We start from the raw sequence: 21914 nt of genomic DNA on the forward strand, positions 1-21914 counted from the left end.
AAAAAAAATTAACAAAACGAGGTGAAATATTGTAGGAAAAGAAACGGTGAAAAATGTACATTTTATCGGTGAAATGATACTGTAAATCGAGGATCGAGTAATTGGTGAGTTAATTGGTGGAAGAAGTAAATTGAGACCGTGAAAATGGTTTTCTTCGGAAGAAAAGAGAAACCGGAAGATCGTCGTCTGCTGGAGAGCATCGATGCAATGAACGGTGCAAAGATATATCAAATAGAAAACGGTAAATTATTCTACTTCTGTTTTTAATCGAATATCCTTGTAGACAATGAGAAAAAAGACGATGTACATATGTAAATGATTCGTGTCGAGGTTTCTTCTTCGAGCATCAATCGTCGAAAGAATTTCAAGAATTTCTTCAAATTAACCCTTTCAATGTTTAATCACTGGAGAAATGCTTCTTTCGCATAAATATTATTACAACGGTTTGCCATTGTCTTTGCTTTTCTATTCTTCGCGCGTAAACGATGGGTGCAGCTTGCAACGAGGAGAAAGGAAAAAGGAAATAAAAAATTGCAATACAGTGCGTTCCTTTCTTAATACGATTTTTATTTAATACCAGCAACAATTTTATTTTTCGTTATTTAAAGAACATTTCCGTCGAGTTTAAACGCGTGAGAAAATAGGTCGAGGCGTACTGGAAACACGATATGACATGATAGCTATAATGCTCGTTGCAAGTCTATGCACCGTGGCTCGGTGCATCGATATCTTGGTAAAGTGCACGCATTTATCATGCAACCATTCCATCGTCGACGTCGCTTATGGTCGATCATGTTTATCGAAACCACTCGAAACTCGAGAGCTGTGTGCCATAGATAATTATTAACCCCTTTGGTTACGAACGGTGTACATACAGGGGGTTTCAAAAAAAATTACAATTCATATCATTTCCTGCAATCTGACTTCGTTTTCGAAATACAAATGGTTGGAAATTAGTCGCCCGACTTCTAGAGTGATCTGTTCAAATATAAAACAATTAAATTATAACTGTTCAAATTTTCCACTACCAAAATTGAATTGCAGTTAAATTTCAAATTTTGCTAAAATCTAGTAACTAGGTAACTCGGCCAGCTGAGATTGAAAACACGAAACAAAGCGTGGCAATGATGTTCTAATTGGTCCTATGACTTGTGAATAGATTCAATGTTAATTGGCACAGCTTAGACACTGTCGTTAGCACTATTCTTAAGACTCTTTAGTCCTTGAGTGTATACTTCTCCTTATTGTTTTGTATAATTTTCCTCCACTGGTCGAATAGTTTACCGACCGTTGTATTTTCGATTATTCCCACGGAAATGTCCTCGTGCTCCTGTCAGCCACCTGTAGCTGGCCGAATATTGATCCACCCGGAAGATGGCCACACCCGGCTTCCCCTCGTCGCTCGGTTCCCACCTCTTTTACACCCTCGTCCCGACGCTTCGTACGATCTAGTGTCGTTGCCCTACCCGATCGTCGAGCTTGCACAGTGTAATGGAAAAGTGCGTGATCGCTGTTCCAGCTGCCTTCATGCACGTTCGCGACAACCTGGAGGAGTTGGGCAACGTGGCCGATGATACGGACCTGCTGTTCCTCAAGGGTCTGCTGGACAGTCCTGTTGTCACGTCTCTGGTCAAGGTGAGTGAACACTTCTACGCTTCTCATAAAAAAAATAAAAATTCGACAAATGACATACACTAATTTTCATGTAACTTTGCATAATTATTTATGGAACTAATTTTAGATTGTTAACTATAGTATTTGATTAGTGCTACTTTGATGCTTGAACTCTTTAACGAATTATCGATGTCGCCAAAAATTTGTTAATTGGGCCTGGGTCGGATGGTACCCGGACGATATTTTTCGATAGCGTGTATCTACCCAGTAAAGGTTGATTAATTGCAAGTACTTACTGGAGGTGTTGTATATTGTTTTTGGCCGAGATGAAACAATGGTCAGAGTCGTCGAATGGGCCCACGTGTTTACTACGATCGCTCGATTTTACGAGGGAAAAAGAGCCCCCTCGTCATCATTTCATCGTTTCGTAAAATAGAAATTCGAAACACGGAGAGATGACATCAATTTTCAATAGAAATCTGTTCGGTGCCGTTGAACCCGTTTTCTCTTGCTTCTTTCCAATTCTATCAGGAATCAGTTTCGAAATGGCTCGCTTTTAAAAATAGAAGATACAGAATTGGAGCAACCGTTTGTTACGATTTTGCATTTTATCGATAGTCTGTTTATTTGATACCCGTCGAGGTAGAATTTTTATTTTGTCTACTCGGTTGACCGGGCTTAATGAACCTTGGAATCATCGTTTTTTTAATGAAACTATTTATCATTGTTTATTCGAATCGAAATATCGAGGATTCCCACGGAGCAGGAATGCAGGACGCACTTCTGCAGAAAACGGCTCCTCAATCACGCGGCGCGTCGAGAAATTTTCAAAAGATGAGCTATTTTTGTATGTTATTTTTTTTAAGCACCCCTTGCATCACAGTCTCCGTGTAAAACGCCCACGTTATTTTCGTCACGACACACATTTTAAACGAACGTCTTCGTTCTCGACCTTCGGTGAAAAGATTACGCTATAGTTTCGTGACGCAACGCGTGCGTCGCGCTTTCGTCGATTCTTACGCAACCAGATGACAACACGTGTGTATATAGACATTTTTATTTTAAACAATTGTGAAATTTAAATCTAGGAAAAAGGAAGGAAAAATACTTTTGGTGGTTGAACCGTTTTACAATGAAAGAAGTGCCTCGAATATCCGGTTTTCTTTTATCTGAAGACGCCTGACTTTGTGACCTAAAACGGTTCCAAATTATCTTGTCCCGATCACCGAGCAAGCATATACGTGCCTTCCTGTGAGACTTTAGGGCCCACTTGCTCGTTCCCCTCACCTGGCAGCAGCCACATTCCATCCCTGCTGTTCGGAGCCAACAGGTAGAAAACGCGTCTGGTGTCGAAAAGTCGTTGAGAAGCCGGTGTACGTTTCCTGTTTCGAAGGTAACAATGGAGATCGCTGATAGATGCGGGGAGGTGTTTGTCGAAAAGCTTCGCAAACGAGCGTGAAAAGCCACCGTGGTAACCTTGGAAAATTAGCCGATTGATTTAGGTCAACGTGTCGAAAGAGAAACAGCATGGAAATTTCAGGACCCGTTTGACTTTCCACGCTGATTGTTTTTTTCTTTTCACACCTTTTCAGAATAATGAAAAGAAATTTAATTACTTGGATTAGAAGGAGAACACGTGCGAGAAATTGAAATAAAATCACGTCTACTTGAACCGAGTTCTAGGAAGGTTGTGGGAAAGTAAACAAAAGAAGAATTAATTAAATTTTACTTCTGATGAGATCTCGCTAATTTGGATTAATTGTGTCGTGGGGGTCAAAAATTCAGGGCAACAAGATCTCGTGATGCTATCAATCTTTCCGGCACGTGGAATTCGTTCATCAGGAATTAACGTTTTAACCTAAACACTTAACCACTTGAGTCTCGTTTAAAAGAAAAACAAATAATTTTCTGAAAAGTAAGCAAATCTAACCATTGAAGAAAGACCATTTTTACTTTTTCTTCGCTTTCACACTACTTTGCGAACCATCCATCACTTTCTCATCCGCTTTTATTCCTCGCTATTGACCAAATATGACCACATCATCCCCGAAGAACCGGAAATCCCAGAGAGTCTCTCCCGGAGAGAACAAAGGCGTTTCCTGCGGTGGGGGATGAATCAAGCGAGTGAATCAGGCGGTGGCGCGCGACCGACACAGGAAGTCAGTGACAAATGGCATTCTGAGTTTTTATGAATAATTCTGGAGCCGGTTAATTGACAAATCATTGTCGCACGACTCCTCTGATATCTTGGTTAATTGGCGCTGACCTCAGGGAACCCGGCCAATTGACTCGAGGTCAGCAGCGTTGTCTCGCTTGTCTCGGCCAGAATTATGGGGATTATTATGTTGCGAAAGATAGACAAAGTAAGAATGAATTTATCAATTTTCGGTTTTTCAAACATTCGCGAGTACTTGCGATAAAGTAGGTTTAACATAAAATCTGACAACCGGCTGTCGTCATAAGACGTCACGCTCGACGCGACCAAATCGTGATCGATTAATCGTTCAATTTAACCAGCTTAGCATCGAAAGATCGATCGGCACAGCTTCTGAACGCTTCAATTTACAATCTCACGGTATCGTGATCGCCAAAAATTTGTCACTCAGTTTCTTTTATCGGTCCTCAAAGATAATTAACGTCCCTCTGGTGGCCAGAGCTAAGAGGTAATAGTCAGAGTCATCGGCACTGTCTCGCAGAAATCGCGAAGCCTCGTCGCGTGTAGCCGTGTACACGGCACGATGTAATTTCAACCGGCTTTGTAATCGCGCGCAGGAACGAGGAGGTGGAGTACGCGTGTGCGACATCCGTGCACGTGTATGTGACAGTGACGTAGCTATCTTGAGAGGGTACCATGCGTTTCTCGGATACGAAATTCGTAACCCTTTCGCATTCCAAGTACATCCGCCCGAAATTATGCCCTGATTTTCAAACGACCCTTCACTTGCCTGCCATTATCATTGATCGGTAATAAAACGAACGCTAACGATTCTCTCCTGATTATTCTTAACACCGGAGCCATACGATCCCGTTGTATCGCATAACGGATTATCGTGTATCTTGAGAAGGCTGGTCTACCTGAGATCGCGAGATCGACAAACGGATCGGTGTCAACGACTGAGAGTATTTTTCCATCTCAACTTATTTCCAATGGATAACGGAATGAAAGTCCTATTCGCGAGCGTGCGAGCACAGACATTCGGTACGCGAGAATAGTGTGCGCAATCGGAATGCTAAGTACTAGAAGAAACACCCCCTCCTTTCCTATAAATACTTGAGATATTCAACATTCCTTGCCAGAAGGCATGCTCGTATTTACACGTTCAAATCATCGTTACTTTCCTCGATGCAAGTCGACACCTTTTCAGGTCTCTTCTCTTTCTACAGAAGTTTCTTCTCTTTCACATGAAATACAACGAAATACAATGGCACGAAAATTTAAATTTAAAAAGGAAAGGTGCCATTTGCGTATAAAATGAAAAATTGTACCCGTCATAGGTGTACAAGGATAGCGAAGGTGTTACATTTATACATCCGGCTGGGTCAAAATGACCCCGAATCGGTTGAAAGGTACACGTCCCTGCAACTGAACGTAGCGTAGCGTCGAAGAAGGGCCCCCACCTGTTTCGTTTGAAACAGCCTGAACGGAGCGTGTCCACGAAGAGGTGGGGACGAAAGAAACGTCAGTAGGCGCGGCAGTTTTCTGACGCCGCTTACCTAAGCAACACGCACCGTGTGTACCCTGTGTTCCTCTATATTTTAATCAGTTCCCTCAGTCAATTTCCTTTTCTCCCCCCGTGTATTCCCTTTGACCCCGAGTTTCCCGTACAATCGACGGCCCTGCGGTGTTACCTCGGCGCTGATCGATACACCAAGACCACTCGAGCCAGCAGGCCATAGTCGCAGCAGTTCCACAGGACTTCTCTCCAAGGTTCCATTTAATTCGTTCTCCAGAACAGGGTCCCAGGGCGACCTCTGCTTCAGCGTTTCTTCAGCCACGAAGTAAGTCGCTCTCTTCTTCGCTTCTCTGTTTCTCTTCGATGGGTTTACCTGGGAGATAACGTTTCCTAGATTAGACACCGTTCCTCTCCATCGGGAGATCACTTTTTCTAATCTCCGCACTTTAGATCCTTCGAATCCAATAGTCAGGATCTTCGAATATTTATCAATTAAATGGATTTGGAAATTTATTGGCGCCACTGTTGCACTGGCTACACGTGAGCTACGGAGAAAGCGCGAATTCCTCAGCATGGATCTTCCATGGCGTCCATCGATGCTTGATCTCTGTTTAAACGTACCTTTATAGGTTTTCCACGGGTGGTCGAGTGGTTTATGGAACAGGTCACTGCACCTCTGTGTACAGTTTCTGTAATTCATCGTTGATACGATCATGGTATTTCAATTTCGTAGGGTTAACACCATAAGGATCTATGAACACCATGGATATGGATCATCGTACGTATAATTAACATGAAATTATCAATTTCTCTTCAATTGCAATTCTTCTACGGGTGTTGAAAATTCATTGTACACACTGTATAAATTATATACACCACGGTCGATCGATCTTGTAAATATCGTTTGATCGACGCGTAACGAACGAGAACCTGGTTGTTCTTCGAATGTAACAATCTTCGTACGGTTGGTGTGTTTCGTGAGAGCTTTTCAGGGACGTCATGGAAGAACGAGGGAATTTATTATACACCACGGATACGTACATACGTTGAACGCCAGCTGTTCTAGCGTTGTCGTTTTCCGTGACAAATGAGGTGCAATTAATGCGTACGATAATGTGCTGAAATACCTGGATATTCGTTATCTGTTTCTGCTTTCACATTTTATCATACGAAATCTGTACGATATTTACATTCATCCGAAATAATTAAAAATTTCAGTTAAACGAACCTTTCGACCGTCAGCCGAAACGACCTGACGAATTTCAACACCCACGCTAGATTTTCATAAATTCATTTTCGTGTTTGATACGACCGGAAGCGCGGATCCTCGATCTTTCGCGAGGAAAATGTCAAACGTGGCGTGTCGCAATCGGTGGGATCGATGTTGCAACCTGGAATCATGAAAATTGTTGTTGCATCTGCGATGCACGTGTATCGAGTTGAATGATTCAAAGTTGAGTCATCTTCCGTCGCGATGAACAGCGACGTGTGTCGTATAATTTCGATAATTTTAAAATGTTTCTTCTTATGAAAAATTATTTTCAACGCTGTTCGAATCGTTGTTCCCGATCGACGCGTTCAGGTATCGGCGTTCTCGAAGGTGGCTCTGAAACGCCGAGAATGACCCACTTTCGTAATTACTCCCTCATTGTTGTAGCATTGCATTCGCTGATTCAACGTAGCGTACGCTGGCCTTACGTGCTCGGCTAATCGAATCAGACCTCGTTGACGCCGGGTCATCGTTGCTCAATGATAATTCGACACTTGGTAGCCGATGAATCGACGAAAATTTTGCTCCATTTCGAAAGAAACGATCGATAGAAGTTTTTCAAACGTCCCAAAAGCGATCGGAAATTTCTTCATAGACAGTAAACTAATCCATCGTATAACGATCTACGTGGTTGTGAAATCGTTGCTTCGAGTAGGCTGAAAGATTCTGTTTCTCTCGAGTTCTTCGAGGAAGACAAAGAACAAATAAGGTTCCTCGTGCGGTGAATTTAATGCGGAAACCCGTTTCGACTTTCACAAGCAACGACTGCTAAGCCGTTCGCTGTTGATGGCTTTGAACAGCTTCTACTTTGATCAATGAAAATCAATGAATTAATTGCAAAAGAAGTTAGAAAATCTGAAAACCTTAGAAATCGTGAATCTTTTTCGTGATAAATAAATAATTTGATCATCGAGTTTGCCGAAAATGTCGAAAGGAGAACCCTTCTACGGAATCTGGGAACAAAATCGGATACTCGAAACGTTATCCAGTGAAAGGATCCGAGGGAAGAAGTTCCAAACGAAAACCTGTTTCCGATGAATCCTCTCGAATGACAGAGGTGTTTAATTATTTTTCAGGTGCAAGAGCGTCTGGAGGATCCGCCGGTGCACGTGGAACCGGTATGTTCGTCCGTTTGTGACATCGTTGACGAGGTTTGCTACGTTCTCCGCTCCTGCAGGGACGAGAACGCTCGCGAGCTCGTTCGATTGTTGAGGAGTTCTCACCTGAAGGCGCTTCTCGAGACCCACGACGCGGTTGTCGAACGAAAGAAAGCACCTCCAAAGCTCGAACCGTCGCCGACGACGATGCCCACCAACGAGAGGACAGAGGCTGTCAGGATGGTTGGCCTCAGACGACAACCCGACGAACCTTTGGTAAGATTCAAGATTTCATAACTCCGGGTATATTGGAATATTTTTCAGGCCGATAAATAATAATTTGCCGCCGGTGTTCTCGGAATAACAATTTAGAAATTCCTGTGCTCGAAAATATTTTTGTATCTTTCTTACCGAAGATATTTTTACATCCCTGATGATTTGTTCCCGTTCGCTCTTGACTGACGAAGAAAGTGGCAAACAAGAGTCGGAGGCACGTTCTTCGCGGTTCAACAAAGATGTAAAACCGTTCGTTGCCCGATGTTGGATCTACTTTTAGAGGTTTACCATTCCGTCACGCGAGAGAGAATTCCCATTCTGAAATCGCGGCGAGCAAGCTGACTGGGAGAAAAGACGGAAATGCCACTCGCAGTTCATAAATAATTCGGAACGTTTATTATCGTCGCGATCGCCACGTGGCCTCTTCGAATAATCCTCGGGAAATCTCGAATCTCGAAAAAGATTGATGGCTCTCGAACAGCAAATGTTTGGATAATTATCATTTAATAGCGTAACGTGTCGCTTTCAATAATCGTCTGTTTCTTCTTTCCATTTCATTTCGAAATCTCGGCAGATTAATTTAAAAATACCTTGCCCTTTTGCCGATAAACAAAGCGTCCGAGGCTTACGATTTCGACCATACCGCGTGTCTTAACTGTTCCTTCGCGATTGCGCAAGGAACAGCGGGGTTTTCTTTGGCCCGGAGCAAGAAGAACAAACAGTGAGATTCAAAGACAGATGGTGTCAAAGAAACGCGCGTTGCAACGAGAATCGTTCGTTCATCACCGGCGTTAAACAGGGATAATGGAGATCCCGGTTGTCCGAATCGTAAAACACGATTTGTTTTCACTTTTCACGTTTTCATTGTTCGCAGGGCTTAACGGTGCAAGTCGACGAATCTGGTAATTTGATAATCGCCAGGATCCTCGGTGGTAGCACAGCAGCGCGCCAAGGACTGTTGAGAACCGGCGAGGTGATCCTCGAAGTGAACGGAAAGGAAGTTCATAATCCGGAGGAGCTTCAGGAAGCCATTCACGAGGCGAAGGAGAATCTGACGTTGAAATTGGCCCCGGGTATTGCAAGTGACGGTAATCGACCTCTGAAATCCACGGTGAGTAGAACAGAAATTCTTTAAACAAAGATGGATAAGTTCAGAAAACGCGATCTTGTCTTTTTTTCTTCTTTCGAAATGGATCTTTACGCGAGCGAACACTTCGAATTGATTCGTTTTTACGGTCGCATATCTTGGCAAGACTCGTTTTAAATATTATTTCCTTATTTCCTGAGTTTCCAATGGTTCAGCGATGCTTAGCATCTGTTTTCACAAGTGATTCTTTCCCATTCATCTCATTTTTTGGTAAACTTTTATCAGCAAAGTTGTAAAATTTTTATAGTTCCGATTCTGGTAGCGTTAAGAGCTGGACGGAGAATATAACCGCGTGTGTTATAGACAGGCGTCATTAAACGTATTCGTAAAATCTTGAAGAGGATAGAACAGATTCCATTAATCCGCGATCAGAGTCTATCCAAACATACAATATCGAGAGTATCTTCCGAGCCATTACTATTTATATATTTGACCTTGGGTCAAAACTGAGTCAGTATCGACTAGACGAAAATGAAGAAAAGAATGCCTCAAGAAATGATTGCGATCTTGAAAACTACTGTTCTGTTCCAGTGTTACATGAGAGCGTTGTTCGACTACGACCCCTCGGAGGACAGTCTGCTACCATGCAGAGAGATAGGACTTCCGTTCCAGAAGGGCGACGTGTTACAAATCGTGGACCAAGCTGACCCGAATTGGTGGCAAGCCCGTCGCGTGGAGGGCGAAGGTCTCGGTCAACCAGGTTTGATCCCCTCGTTGGAACTCGAGGAACGTAGGAAGGCGTTCGTTCCGCCGGAAGCTGACTTCGTGCACAAGATCAGCATCTGCGGCACCAGGATCTCGAAGAAGAAGAAGAGGAAAATGTACCAATCGAAATCGAACGGCGAGTTCGACGGTGCTGAATTGCTTTTGTACGAAGAAGTTGCCAGGATGCCACCGTTCAGACGTAAAACACTGGCCTTCGTTGGTCCTAGAGGCGTTGGTCGAAGGACCCTGAAGAACAGGTTGATAAACAGCGATCCAGAGAAATTCGGTACCATCGTTCCGTGTAAGTGTTTCTCATTTTTGTATGAAAATAAAGTAATTTCATGAAGAATTTTCAGAAATGTTATCCTTATTTCTTCAGTTACTTCGCGACCGCCAAGGGTGCTCGAAGAAGATGGTAAAAGTTACTGGTTCACCGAACGGGAAACGATGGAGACCGATATCAGAGAGCATCGATATCTCGAATACGGAGAACACGGGGGCCATTTGTACGGTACGAAGCTCGATTCTGTACGAGAATTGATAAGAGCTGGTAAAATGTGCGTGCTGGACTGCAGCCCGGCTGCTCTGAAGATCCTCCACAACAGCACGGAATTCATGCCGTATGTGATCTTCATCGCAGCACCGGGAATGGAACAGTTGAAGTGTTTGTACGACCTGGGAAGGTCTACTGGCGCGAGCAGTCGAAACTTGACGGTAATTTTCTACGCTCCTCGAACTCCTCCTTTCCCCATTTTTATTTAACGCTTTCACTGTCACGCAAAGAATAGTTTCCTAACGAACCGGTGGCTGTTATGAAATTAATTAATATATGAAAATATAGAAATTACTTGGAAGTGAATTTAACGTGGCAGTCAAAGTGAAAGTTATTTCTTTCTTTTTTTATATACGAATTACGTGAACAATGATATGGAGAATGCTTTGATGTTCTATGAATGAAAATTTCTGTTACGTGGTAAAATTTCTGTTAATATCGCTTCCATAGAAGTTACATTCCCAGTTCCAACGATTCTATTTAAAGAATGATTTATTATTGCAAAATGTATCCTTTCGATACCTTGACACTTTTGAAGTTCGCAGCTGCAAAGCTTTGCGGTCAAAGAAGAAGAAAAAAATGAGTTCTGTAAATTTGTTTTCCAAGATCATACGCTATCGCTTCTGCCCGTCAATGAACGTAAACGTGAGAAATTTGAAATTTCTAAAATAAAATTTGAAGAATTCCGAGCCGACTTAAGGATTTTACGTGCACGCTAATGTTTCTTTCATCCATTAGAATTTGAAATATCATTGTTGGTTCGTAGCAAATTTATAATATCCAACGAATGGCTAAACATGTATTGTATATATAAAAGAGAGAAAAGAAAAATTGAATTAAACGAAGGCTTCGAAACACATTGATTCGAAGAATCAACGCTCGTATAATCGGAATCATCGCAACGAATTGAACGAAGAATAAAACATTGCCTGCTCGATTGAAAGTAGCCCAAACAAACAATCGCCGTTGTGTAACTAAAAGCCTCGATTCGATAATTTAAGTTATTATTACGAGAAACTCGTGGATATACTTCGAAAAACAATATTTAAATTCGTTCGCGCGAATTGTTACATTCGGAATTCAGTTTCTGACAAAAAAGAATTAAAGGATCTCTTTTTTTGCATTCACCCAAAAAAGAAAAAAGAAATGGAGTCCATTCGCGATGAAACGATTCGAAATTTTTGCGTGAAGAAGATACACGAGTACAGACGTCGAAATTGAAAACAAACACAGCCATGAAATCTTTTACGATTCGCAGCCTTTCGAACCCCTGCCTGCCAGTCTCTGTTTACCCTTTTCATGTAAATGCGTATATAAATTGCCTACTGTAAATGTATCGCATGCACTTTCGTTCGAATTACAACAGGCCCGATGCATTAGTTTGCCCCGTGAAATTCATCGTACTTTGCATAATGTTGTTTTCGTTCTATCCAGACCATCTACGTTGATACTGAATATTCATATGAGCCTTATTTTTCTTTTTACAAGCGATCCAAGCCGGCTTTATTTGCAAACGTATTGCAATTTAAATAAAAAAGAAACTGGTTTATAGCTGTTTTAAAAGAAAAAGAAAAAATGGCTCGTATATTGCTGTTATAAAGGTGTCTCAGGTTTTTGATATAATTCACTGGATGACCAGTGCTTAAGTTTACCAAGAAAAACCCGGGACACCGTATATATTCACCCTATCCCTCATAATTTACGTAGTACTGTTTATTTAATCTTTTGTATTTGTATTTGATGTTGGCTTTGCTAGTTTGACCGCCAGAGTTCCATCAGGTACAGCTCGAGAAGAGCCAGGACGCTGGAGTCCCTTGCTTCCTTATACGAGGTTTGTATCGCATGCCCTTTCGATGTTGTAGCGTAGTACATTTGCTAGCAGTCTCTTACCTGACCAGTATTGTCTATAAAAGCAATTAGCTAAATATAATACCTAAGGAGGTCCAAAGGTATCTTTGTAAAAAAAAGAACATAGACAGTATTGTTCAGAAATTTTATTTTCTTCATTTATTACATTTTAAATTTTAATGAGTAAAATCTATTTAGTATATTTAGAGATTATAGACGAATCTATCCCAAAGATAGCACTGAAGAACACCCAGAGTTTTACTTGAAAATTAAATCTTATGTATTGTCGAATAACAGGAGGACGATCTGAAGTCGACGTTAGAGGAATCAGCAGCTCTGCAACGTGCCTACGAGAAGTACATCGATCTGGTGATCGTGAACGAGGACTTCGACAATACATTCAGACAAGTGGTCGCCGCGTTGGACGCGTTAGCCACCGAGCACCAATGGGTACCAGTGAACTGGATCTACTGAACACGAGTCGCGCCAAATCGTGTGGAGTTCAAATATTGCGACGGGAACTCGATGTTCCGATCGAAAAACGAAACCGCGTTTAATGCCACTGGGGAACACGCGCGATGTCAACTCTTTGTAGACGTCGCAGAACGTGCTCGTCAGAAATCGACCATCGTCGAGCGTGTCGTTATTACGTTTGCATTCGTACCATTGTATCGTCGTGCAATATACAGCGATCTTGAGCTATTGCTACATGTATCATAAAGTTCTTTTAGCGTACAAGGACGCGCTCGACCCCGGTAAAACGGCTATGCAAGGTATTCTATTTTATCGAACGAACAGAAGGAGCTTAGTGATTTTTAAAAAGGATAATGTATCTTTTATTTTGAGAAACACACGAACAACGATGGTCGACAAAGGAGACTGTCCGGTGAAACGGCCTCGCGTTTCAGTGCGCCCATTATTCTAGCAAGTACAATCGTAGCATTTATGTTCTATCGTTTTAAGTTTACACGAGGAACCGTTCTCTCTCCAAATTTTCACCAACCAGAGGTAAACACATTGTAACAATGAATCAGGTAGGATCTTTGTAATTGCATCGATGATCCTTTCGTTACATTCCCTCAAACAGCTCAAGGCCAACGGTGGAGAACGGGCTCGATTAATGTTGTAAGCGTTAAACACCGCCGTCCAATTGCGTACTTTTTATTAGAGTTAGCCGCCTAGGTTTTTCATTTTCTTCGAACCACGAGCCTGTAATCACGCGTATACATACGTTTCTTTATTTTATGATAACACTTATCGTAAGGATGTACTTTTCGTTCTTTTATTAATATATTATTGTGTACACTCGAGTGCAGCATAGGCCTTTTTTAGTTAAGAGGGGACTAAAGAATGTGAACAAATCAGGCGAGTGATAAAACACTCCTTCCCCTAAAATTCTTTTTAATTAAAATTAGTCTAAATTGCACGCGACTGTACTTCCGTTTGTATCGCTCGTGCACGCTGAACGTATTCCTGGCATAGAGTGCCTTATAAGCGCAAGCCTGCACCTCTTAAATCGGCTTGCGGGCGAAGACCTACTATGTCGAGACGAGATTTTCTCTTATGCTCGAGAGTTTTACGTAAGACACGTATTTTCTAATGATCTGAAACACATGTGCACGTGGAAACATGATGGGCACGTGGAAATAAAGTTTATCGAGCGTTTGTTACGAAGCTGAATTATCGCTACCCTCGTTTCCATTATCCTTATTCTTCTTTCGTATAGTTTTCAGAAACTGAAGCTTTATCTGTTGTTGATAAAGAAGTATTGAGAAATAATAGTTTCTGAGACATTCGTTCCAAAATTATTGGCAGTTTAAATGCCATTATAAAAGGCAACTTTTGACCGATATATTAGGAACCATAAATAATAAGATTCTATCCTTGTATTTCATTCAATTCTAACTATAACATGTATACACATACGCTTAGTTTTATAAGGATTTTTCAGGAATGAAATTCGAATGCATTTAATGAGTAAACTCGTAAACTGATTGGTCAACGGATGCATCTGATGCACCAGGAGCAACCAATCGTGTTCTGCGGTCTGCCACGTTTCCGGGTTTGTCGCGTTGTCACATATGAGTTGTGGGAAAAGTTAGCACGCCGTGCACAGTTCGGTCACGGTTCCATCCGTGTTAGAAAGTTTATTTCGTTGATCAAGTATGCAAATATTGCGGCAATTAGATGTGCACCCGAAGGTGCGCGAAGAAGCGGATATTCTCGTGCGAACTTTTAGTGGTGCCATCGGTAATGTGTTTCACTTGTCAAAATTAACACGAGTACCGCCTTCCCGTTTTATTGCGAACAGCTTGTAATAAATTCTTTCACAAGTAGACCGGCTTATCGCCGACTCTTTTTATGCTGTAAAAAATTTCACATAATTTCATTGATTACGTTCTCGGTCGTTTTTTTTGAGAACGAGTTGACTAGACGCGATTAACCTCAATTCTCGACAATAATTCAAGGAATTGAGTATCGCTCGTTATTTCTTTTTATTTTTTCATTCAAACAATATCGTTCATTAGTATTTGCCGAGGTATCATTTAAATTTTTTCACATATCACAAATTGATTGGTAGAATTTGTGACTACTTCATACCTATTGTTTACATTTGACATCAATGGTAAATAAAAGTTCATAACCTATGCTCAATATTTGTGAACGCTTGTGTATGTGATTTCAGTGACGATTATTAGTACCATTATCATGGCCATTTTGTTTCTAACTGAACTGAATTATTATCTTACACCAACCCTTAGTGAAGAACTGTTTGTAGACACGTCAAGAGGTTCTAAATTGAGAATTAACTTGGACATAGTGGTTCCTACAATATCCTGTGATCGTAAGTGCATTTTGTCTTGTGTATACAATTATTAATACTAGACAGGTATTACATTGCGTGTACTTCAGTTCTATCAATAGATGCAATGGACACAACAGGTGAACAACATTTGCAAATAGAACATAATATATTTAAAAGACGGTTAGACTTGCATGGTAAACCTATAGAAGATCCACAAAGAACAGGTGTGTACTAAGGACATATAATAGTTGAAGCAAATAACAAAATCATTTCATTTTCTGTCTATTTTATTATAGATATAACTGACACTAAAGCACTTAGCAAAACAACAGCAAAGGTAATTAAACTAAGTACTATTTTTATACATAATACTTTGTACCTTAATTTGTAAAAACTATTCTTTAAAAAAGAAATCTAATTTTACACAGTCAGTGGAAAGTACTACTGTTGAAACATGTGGGGATTGCTATGGAGCTGCTACTGATAAACTCAAGTACTATATTACAAATACTTATGTATCATTTTATAGAAAACTTTCATACATTTGAATTAACCCTGTAGGTGTTGTAATACTTGTGATGATGTAAGAGAAGCTTATAGTCATAAGAATTGGGCTCTTCCTGATCCAGCAACAATCAAACAATGTCAGAATGATAAATCAGTAGAGAAAATGAAAACTGCCTTTACTCAAGGGTGTCAGATCTACGGTTATATGGAAGTGAATAGAGTAGGAGGAAGCTTCCACATTGCACCAGGCAATAGTTTCTCAGTTAACCATGTACATGGTAAATTAAAAACATGTCTTCCTTCCTCCTACATGAACTAAACTTATAAAAAACAGTATATGATAATATGCTTTAAATTGTGCTTACAGTGCATGATGTTCAGCCATATACATCAACTCAATTCAATATGACCCATAAAATTCGCCACTTAAGCTTTGGGCTAAACATTCCAGGAAAGACAAATCCCATAGATGATACCACTGTAGTTGCAATGGAAGGTATGCCCTTATTCTATAGAAACATTTTATTAACAAATTAACAGAATTCTCTTGCATTATACAATCCATTGTGTCCTAAATTTGAAGCATAAGTCTTCAAGTACTAGCATCGTATTCCAGTTCCTATAGCCATAAATGTACCAAACGTTCCACCACCTTGGAGCATCACTTTTCCAACGTTGTTTATCAGTTCCCTCCCTCTTAATCCATATCTAACAATAAATATTCCGTTATAATTTCGACAAAAGATATCCTGTGATATTACTTATGATGAATAAATTAATACCTAAGTGCAGAAAATCCCCCGAACAAAGCACCAGATGCCATGCCAACACAAAATCCAATCATGAAACCCAATTTCATCCTATCCCAGCACGAAGGAGCTTGTTGATACATACCTCCCGATACGACCGGCATTTTCTTCTACGAATATAATTTCCGATAAGGACATACAATTTTAACCTATTTAGTATACATATCGTACACTTAAAACTTACGATTCTTTTGCATGAATATAAAACATAAAATTTATTTTTGTTGATAATTTAATAGAAAATGTGTTAATTTAACTTCAACATACTGTAAAATTGTTTCATTAATATGCTCCCGGTATAATCAGAAACTGTTTTATTCGTAAAGGAATATGTAAATATGTTTTTTTAGTTATTGTTACTCACAATTTATTTATCCGTCGTTGAAAATTATATTTCACTTTTGTATCGTTCTTTCTTTTTTTATATTACAACTTATAAATCTCTTGCACGATACATTCAACACATCGCACCATCGAATAAGAAGGACGCCATGTTTCTTCATATATGATAAAAAACTACTGCTTCGACGCTTCCGTTTGTTCTGAATGGCGGAACATTCAATTTACGCTAAAGTATTTCTATTCAATAACGTTTAAATGCTTTATCGAAAGAACATTTACTTTCAATTTTAAAATACTAAATCGTTAGGTCAGTCTCATGCAATCCTCGTGATACCACGTGTCACTGCAATTGAAGCTCTACATTAATGTTTCCTTGTTTTTTTTTTTTGTTTCAGGTGCGATGATGTTTTATCATTACATCAAAATTGTGCCTACAACTTATGTGCGTGCCGATGGTTCCACGTTATTAACAAATCAGTTCTCGGTAACTCGACACGCCAGACAAGTGCCCCTATTTAGTGGTGAATCTGGTATGCCCGGAATATTCTTTAGCTATGAACTAAGCCCATTGATGGTAAAATATACGGAAAAAGCAAAATCATTCGGTCATTTCGCCACAAACTTATGCGCGATTATTGGGGGTGTATTCACTGTTGCTGGGTTGATCGATTCGTTGCTGTATCACTCGGTTAGAGCGATACAAAAGAAAATAGAACTAGGAAAGTACAGTTAAAACTTAGATCGATTTGCTAATGTGAAAAGTATTGTAAAATTTCCAATGATATTTTTCATAACGACGGATAATTTAAGCTATGAATGCCTGCTGTAAAGTAGCATGATCTTTTTATCCAGTAATCGGGCGTATTGACAAGAAAAAAGGCTAATGTAATAACATAAGATTTATTGATCTTTTGTATTACCTCAAATAATACTGGCACATTTCTGTGTAAAATATATAATGCTGTACATAAAGATTTATAGAAGTATTTAAGAGTCTTTAATATTTAAGTAAAAATGACAAATACAATAAAGATTATGTTATTATTTTAAAAGAAAACTATAATACAATTGTATATGCATTAACTATTTCTTTATATATTAAAAGCTTTTTAAGAACAAATTGTAAGTATCAATAGAACATTTTGCAACATTATTACAAAAATCAACATCTGTACCAGTAACCAAGACCTTAGGTGAAACATACAATGGTTTCAAAGGATCATATTGATCTTTTTGTAAGTGTACTAATAATTCATGCCTCCGTTGAAGTCTATGTTGTCTACATAGTAAGATTATTGGCTGTACAGCAATAGTTTTGTGGGACAATTTCATTTTGTTATGAGCATAATCAAAAGTTTTTACCACTTCAACCTTAGCTGCAATTAAAATGAAAAATCATATAAAACAAATAATGGATCACTGAGATATTTTCAATTTGTTTTTATCTTATTTACCTCGAATCCACACTCTAGGTGCTTGGAGTAAAATAAGTTGTGCTTCAATCAAATTAAAACCCATTTCTTCTTGAACAGCAAAACTACTATTTCTTATTCTATTCATATCATATGTTATAAGTTTTGGACATGTTACAGTTAAATGTCTTACTTGTTCTCCTGATAGTTTATAAGCATTCTGAAAATGACCTAATCTGTTATCTATAATCTTTGTTTTGAAAGACAACCAAGGAGGATGTTTGTTTACTATCGATTTTATCATGTCTGGTGAAAACATATGAGCTCTTAAGTATCTTATTCTTGTATGAAGATCATCCATATTTTCCTTGAAGATTTTAGGATTTCTGGTAATGAAATAACCAAGTCTTTCTGGCATTACACCACAGTCATGTAAAAACTGTATATATGGTTTGATGTCCTTCTCAAAATCTAAAGTCAGTAACATTTCTGTTACATCTCTATCACTTTCTAATTTATATAATTCAACGCCTAATTTAACTAACTGCTGAAGTGTATATGAATTATCTGCAAATTTTGCAAGATTGTAAGTTGCTGTAATGTGAGGTCCAATATGAGAAAGATCTTCATTACAAGGATCCAATGGTCCTGGTAGTTTTTCATCTATATCCTCTAAAGCATCAGTCAGTTTATATTTATGTGTATCTAACAAATCAACGTTATGAGCATCATATTTATTATCCTCGTTGTTTTCCTCAGAAATGTCACTCGTTAACCCTCCAATATAACTTTTACCATTCGACGTAATATTTTCTGCGAAGCGACAATCATTAGGAATTTTATTAGAAGCTTTATCCTTTAAATTATCAATTGAAGAGCACAGAGCAAGTTTAGAACTTGTTGAAATATTTCGAAAAATAAAACTGGTTACTTCACTGGTCTTGCAGCGCGCAAGCCGTAAAATAGTATATGAATGTAATAATACCATGTTTAATAAGAAAATGCAATTATATAATTATGTATGTACAATAAAATTTTGATAACAAATCATAAACTTTTCATTACTGACAATGTTAAACAACATTGTAATATGTTCATACCAGTGACTACAGATGTAGAAAACTGGACATGCCTTTGCTTTCGAGGGGTCATGATTTCTGGGGTTCCAGACACCCCAGATGATGTCTGGTCGGGATGCAGAGCGCCGTAGGTTCGCTGGGGTCCCTGGCAACCCGTATGAATTCAGGTTGGTATGCAGAGAGCGTCATCTATCTACAGGGGTCCTTGGCACCCCAAGACGATATCACATTCCTATACAGATAGAGTCATCGATGGGGTCTCTGACACCCCGGATGCCATGCAAAAAGCGTCTACGGGGTTCCTAACACCCCAAGATAATATGCAACGCATTGCTGCATCGGGGTCCCTGACACCCCGGTTGCCGTAATGTCGGTATGCAGAGCACCGCGGGTTCGAAGGGGTCTCTGACACCACAGCATGAAATCGGGTCGGTATGCAGATAGCACCCACCAGCCACCACCCACATGAAGCTAGCCGGAAGGAATAATAAAATATGATTATTTTTAACTTTTCTTAGTGTATTTCGTTTGTAAATCGTTCGTGATTGATTGTGAGTCTATCTTTAACGTTTGTGACAAATTAGTTCTTATGCAATTAGCAATTTTATTTCAATCATGATGTGAGTCGAAACTTTGTAGTAATTTTTTATAATAAACAGATTTTGTGATAACTGATAACTGTAATTGATTGAAAATCGTTTGTGATTAACAAATATATCATTTTCATTGTTTGTGAGTGAATAATTTCGTAATTATTTACAAGTTTGTTTTATAATAAATAATTGTAGTGAGCATGCGCCACAGATCCGGTCGTACCCATCACTATCCCGAACCAGTGAGTTTCACGACTTGTTCGTTTCTCGTTCTTATATTTCGCTAGATCCGGTCAAACCCATCACTATTCCGAACAAGTGAGTTTCAGGATTTGTTCATTTTCCGTTCTTATATTTCGCTAGATCCGGTCAAACCCATCACTATTCCGAACAAGTAAGTTTCAGGATTTGTTCGTTTTCCGTTCCTATATTTCGCTAGATCCGCTCAAACCCATCACTATTCCGAACAAGTAAGTTTCACGATTTGTTCGTTTTTCGTTCTTATATTTCGCTAGTTGCTTCGGGGTCCTTGAAACCCCAAATAGCATAATATCGGTGTCACCGGTTCCTCGGGGTCTCAGACACCCCGAATGCAGTAGTGTCGGTAAGCAGAGAGTGTCGACGATGTTTCGGGGTCCTTAGCACCCCGTGTGGTATAATCTTGGTATGCAAAGATATTTGCCGGTGTTTCGGGGTCCTTAAGACCCCAATATGATATCAGGTCGGTACGTAGAGATATTGACAGGTGCTTCGGGGTCCTTGGCACCCCGGATGATATAATATTAGTATGCAGAAATACTCACCGGTGTTTCGGGATCTTTAAGACCCCAGTATGATATCAGGTCGGTATGTAGGGATATTAACTGGTGCTTCGGGGTCCTTGGCACCCCGGATGATATAATATTGGTATGCAGAAATACTCACCGGTGTTTCGGGATCCTTAAGACCCCAATATGATATCAGGTCGGTACATAGGGATATTGACTGGTGCATCGGGGTCCTTGGCACCCCGGATGATATAATATTGGTATGCAGAAATAGTCACCGGTGTTCCGGGATCCTTAAGACCCCAATATGATATCAGGTGCGTACGTGGAGATATCGACTGCTGTTTCGGGGTCCTTGGCACCCCGGATGATACAATATTGTTATGCAGAAATACTCACCGGTGTATCGGGGTCCTTAAGACCCCAATATGATATCAGGTCGGTACACAGAGGGCGCTATTGGCGCAGCGGGGTCCCTAACACCGCAGGATGAAATCAGGTGCGTATGAAGAGGGCACAACAAATATAATTATTTCGAGAGTTTATTTAATTTACTTCATTTATTTTTTTTTGCTTATTGAATAAGCTCATCGAAGTGGAATAAAATTTTTGATTATATCCCTCTTCTGGGCCTCAGCCGAGGACTCCATTTATTCTACTTTTCCCAGTTATTTATATAATTTCATCCCTCATTATAGGCCAAGGCCATCTCAGTATCCCTTATATCCCTGCATTCCTTACATTCCTGCGAACCTTGAATTGCTTTTTTTTTTTTTTTTTTTTTTTTTAACGTGGTGGAAATCTTCAGAAAGACACCTTCAGCCCCCCTGGGGAGGGGCCGAAGGTAGTGTGGGATTTTTACCCACTAAAACCACCACGGTGGCCTGCGCTAGGGCGGTAGGGTGGGTCCTTTGACCCACCGCCATGTGTCACTCTCCGCCGACATCGGGCCCACACCCGATGGCGGCACCCCTCAGGCCGCGTGCAGTGGAGACCAGGGCCCCAGCCCCGAACCCCTACAGAATTCCTTTACATCCGTCGTTCCGTTACATCTCTGCATTCTTTTCATCCCTTAAATCCCTACACTCTCTTCATCCCTACATTCTTTTCATCACTACATTCCTTTCATCCCTACATCCCTTTCATCCTTACATTCTTTTCATCCCTACACTCTCTTCATCCCTACATTCCTTTCATCTCTACATTCCTTTCATCCCTACATTCTTTTCATCCCTACATTCTTTTCATCCCTACATCCCTTTCATCCTTACATTCTTTTCATCCCTTAAATCCCTTCATTATTATCATCTCTCCACTCTTTTCATCCCTACATCCTCTTCATCCGTACACTCCCTTCATCCCTACATTCCTTACATCGCTTCATCCCTTACATCCCTACATTGTTTTCATCCCTA

At 40.0% G+C, this 21914-nt stretch overlaps 4 protein-coding genes across 8 annotated transcripts in view; 2 read left to right on the plus strand and 2 right to left on the minus strand.

The window, feature by feature from the left end:
• The window catches only part of vari (MAGUK p55 subfamily member vari), a 123244-nt gene extending 109395 nt beyond the window's left edge, over positions 1-13849 (plus strand). For 2 of the 5 annotated variants that reach the window (XM_076691904.1, XM_034320641.2), the window contains 7 exons: positions 1520-1635; positions 7635-7931; positions 8806-9042; positions 9610-10084; positions 10163-10497; positions 12093-12167; positions 12482-13849. In XM_076691904.1, the coding sequence (XP_076548019.1) occupies positions 1528-1635; positions 7635-7931; positions 8806-9042; positions 9610-10084; positions 10163-10497; positions 12093-12167; positions 12482-12658 (1704 nt within the window). In that variant the 5' untranslated portion in view covers positions 1520-1527 and the 3' untranslated portion in view covers positions 12659-13849. Of the gene's footprint in view, positions 1-35; positions 242-1519; positions 1636-4381; positions 5614-7634; positions 7932-8805; positions 9043-9609; positions 10085-10162; positions 10498-12092; positions 12168-12481 lie in introns of those variants that run through there. The other 3 variants (XM_034320642.2, XM_034320645.2, XM_034320643.2) reach the window with 3 other exon arrangements.
• On the minus strand, positions 13596-16911 carry LOC117602515 (reactive oxygen species modulator 1). The gene is made up of 3 exons (XM_034320658.2): positions 16671-16911; positions 16280-16416; positions 13596-16205 (listed from the first exon to the last, which is right to left on the minus strand). Exons 2-3 carry the CDS (start codon positions 16408-16410, stop codon positions 16097-16099), a joined length of 240 nt encoding a protein of 79 aa, XP_034176549.1. The 5' UTR covers positions 16411-16416; positions 16671-16911; the 3' UTR covers positions 13596-16096.
• LOC117602510 (endoplasmic reticulum-Golgi intermediate compartment protein 3) lies at positions 13993-17629 on the plus strand. Its single transcript, XM_034320648.2, has 8 exons — positions 13993-14434; positions 14871-15029; positions 15098-15214; positions 15287-15327; positions 15419-15483; positions 15552-15775; positions 15865-15993; positions 17044-17629. The coding sequence occupies exons 1-8, from the start codon at positions 14350-14352 to the stop codon at positions 17379-17381; spliced, it is 1158 nt and encodes a 385-aa protein (XP_034176539.2). The 5' UTR covers positions 13993-14349; the 3' UTR covers positions 17382-17629.
• A 65-nt stretch (positions 17630-17694) lies between these two features.
• Positions 17695-19166, minus strand: mTerf3 (mitochondrial transcription termination factor 3). The gene is made up of 2 exons (XM_034320646.2): positions 18103-19166; positions 17695-18024 (listed from the first exon to the last, which is right to left on the minus strand). Exons 1-2 carry the CDS (start codon positions 19046-19048, stop codon positions 17747-17749), a joined length of 1224 nt encoding a protein of 407 aa, XP_034176537.2. The 5' UTR covers positions 19049-19166; the 3' UTR covers positions 17695-17746.
• Between the last annotated feature and the right edge of the window lie 2748 nt (positions 19167-21914).

Source organism: Osmia lignaria, chromosome 13, assembly GCF_051020975.1.
Source record: "Osmia lignaria lignaria isolate PbOS001 chromosome 13, iyOsmLign1, whole genome shotgun sequence".
Lineage (NCBI taxonomy): Eukaryota > Metazoa > Arthropoda > Insecta > Hymenoptera > Megachilidae > Osmia > Osmia lignaria.

Coding starts and splice junctions, on each gene's coding strand:
- LOC117602515 (XM_034320658.2), bottom strand. CDS start 16,410: ATGCCGGTCGTATCGGGAGGTATGTATCAACAAGCTCCTTCGTGCTGG. Junction 16,206..16,279: donor GGGGGATTTTCTGCACTTAG/GTATTAATTTAT, acceptor ATTTATTGTTAG/ATATGGATTAAGAGGGAGGG.
- mTerf3 (XM_034320646.2), bottom strand. CDS start 19,048: ATGGTATTATTACATTCATATACTATTTTACGGCTTGCGCGCTGCAAG. Junction 18,025..18,102: donor ACCTAGAGTGTGGATTCGAG/GTAAATAAGATA, acceptor TTTTAATTGCAG/CTAAGGTTGAAGTGGTAAAA.
- LOC117602510 (XM_034320648.2), top strand. CDS start 14,350: ATGCAAATATTGCGGCAATTAGATGTGCACCCGAAGGTGCGCGAAGAA. Junction 15,484..15,551: donor GCTGCTACTGATAAACTCAA/GTACTATATTAC, acceptor TTAACCCTGTAG/GTGTTGTAATACTTGTGATG. Junction 15,994..17,043: donor CACTGTAGTTGCAATGGAAG/GTATGCCCTTAT, acceptor TTTTTGTTTCAG/GTGCGATGATGTTTTATCAT.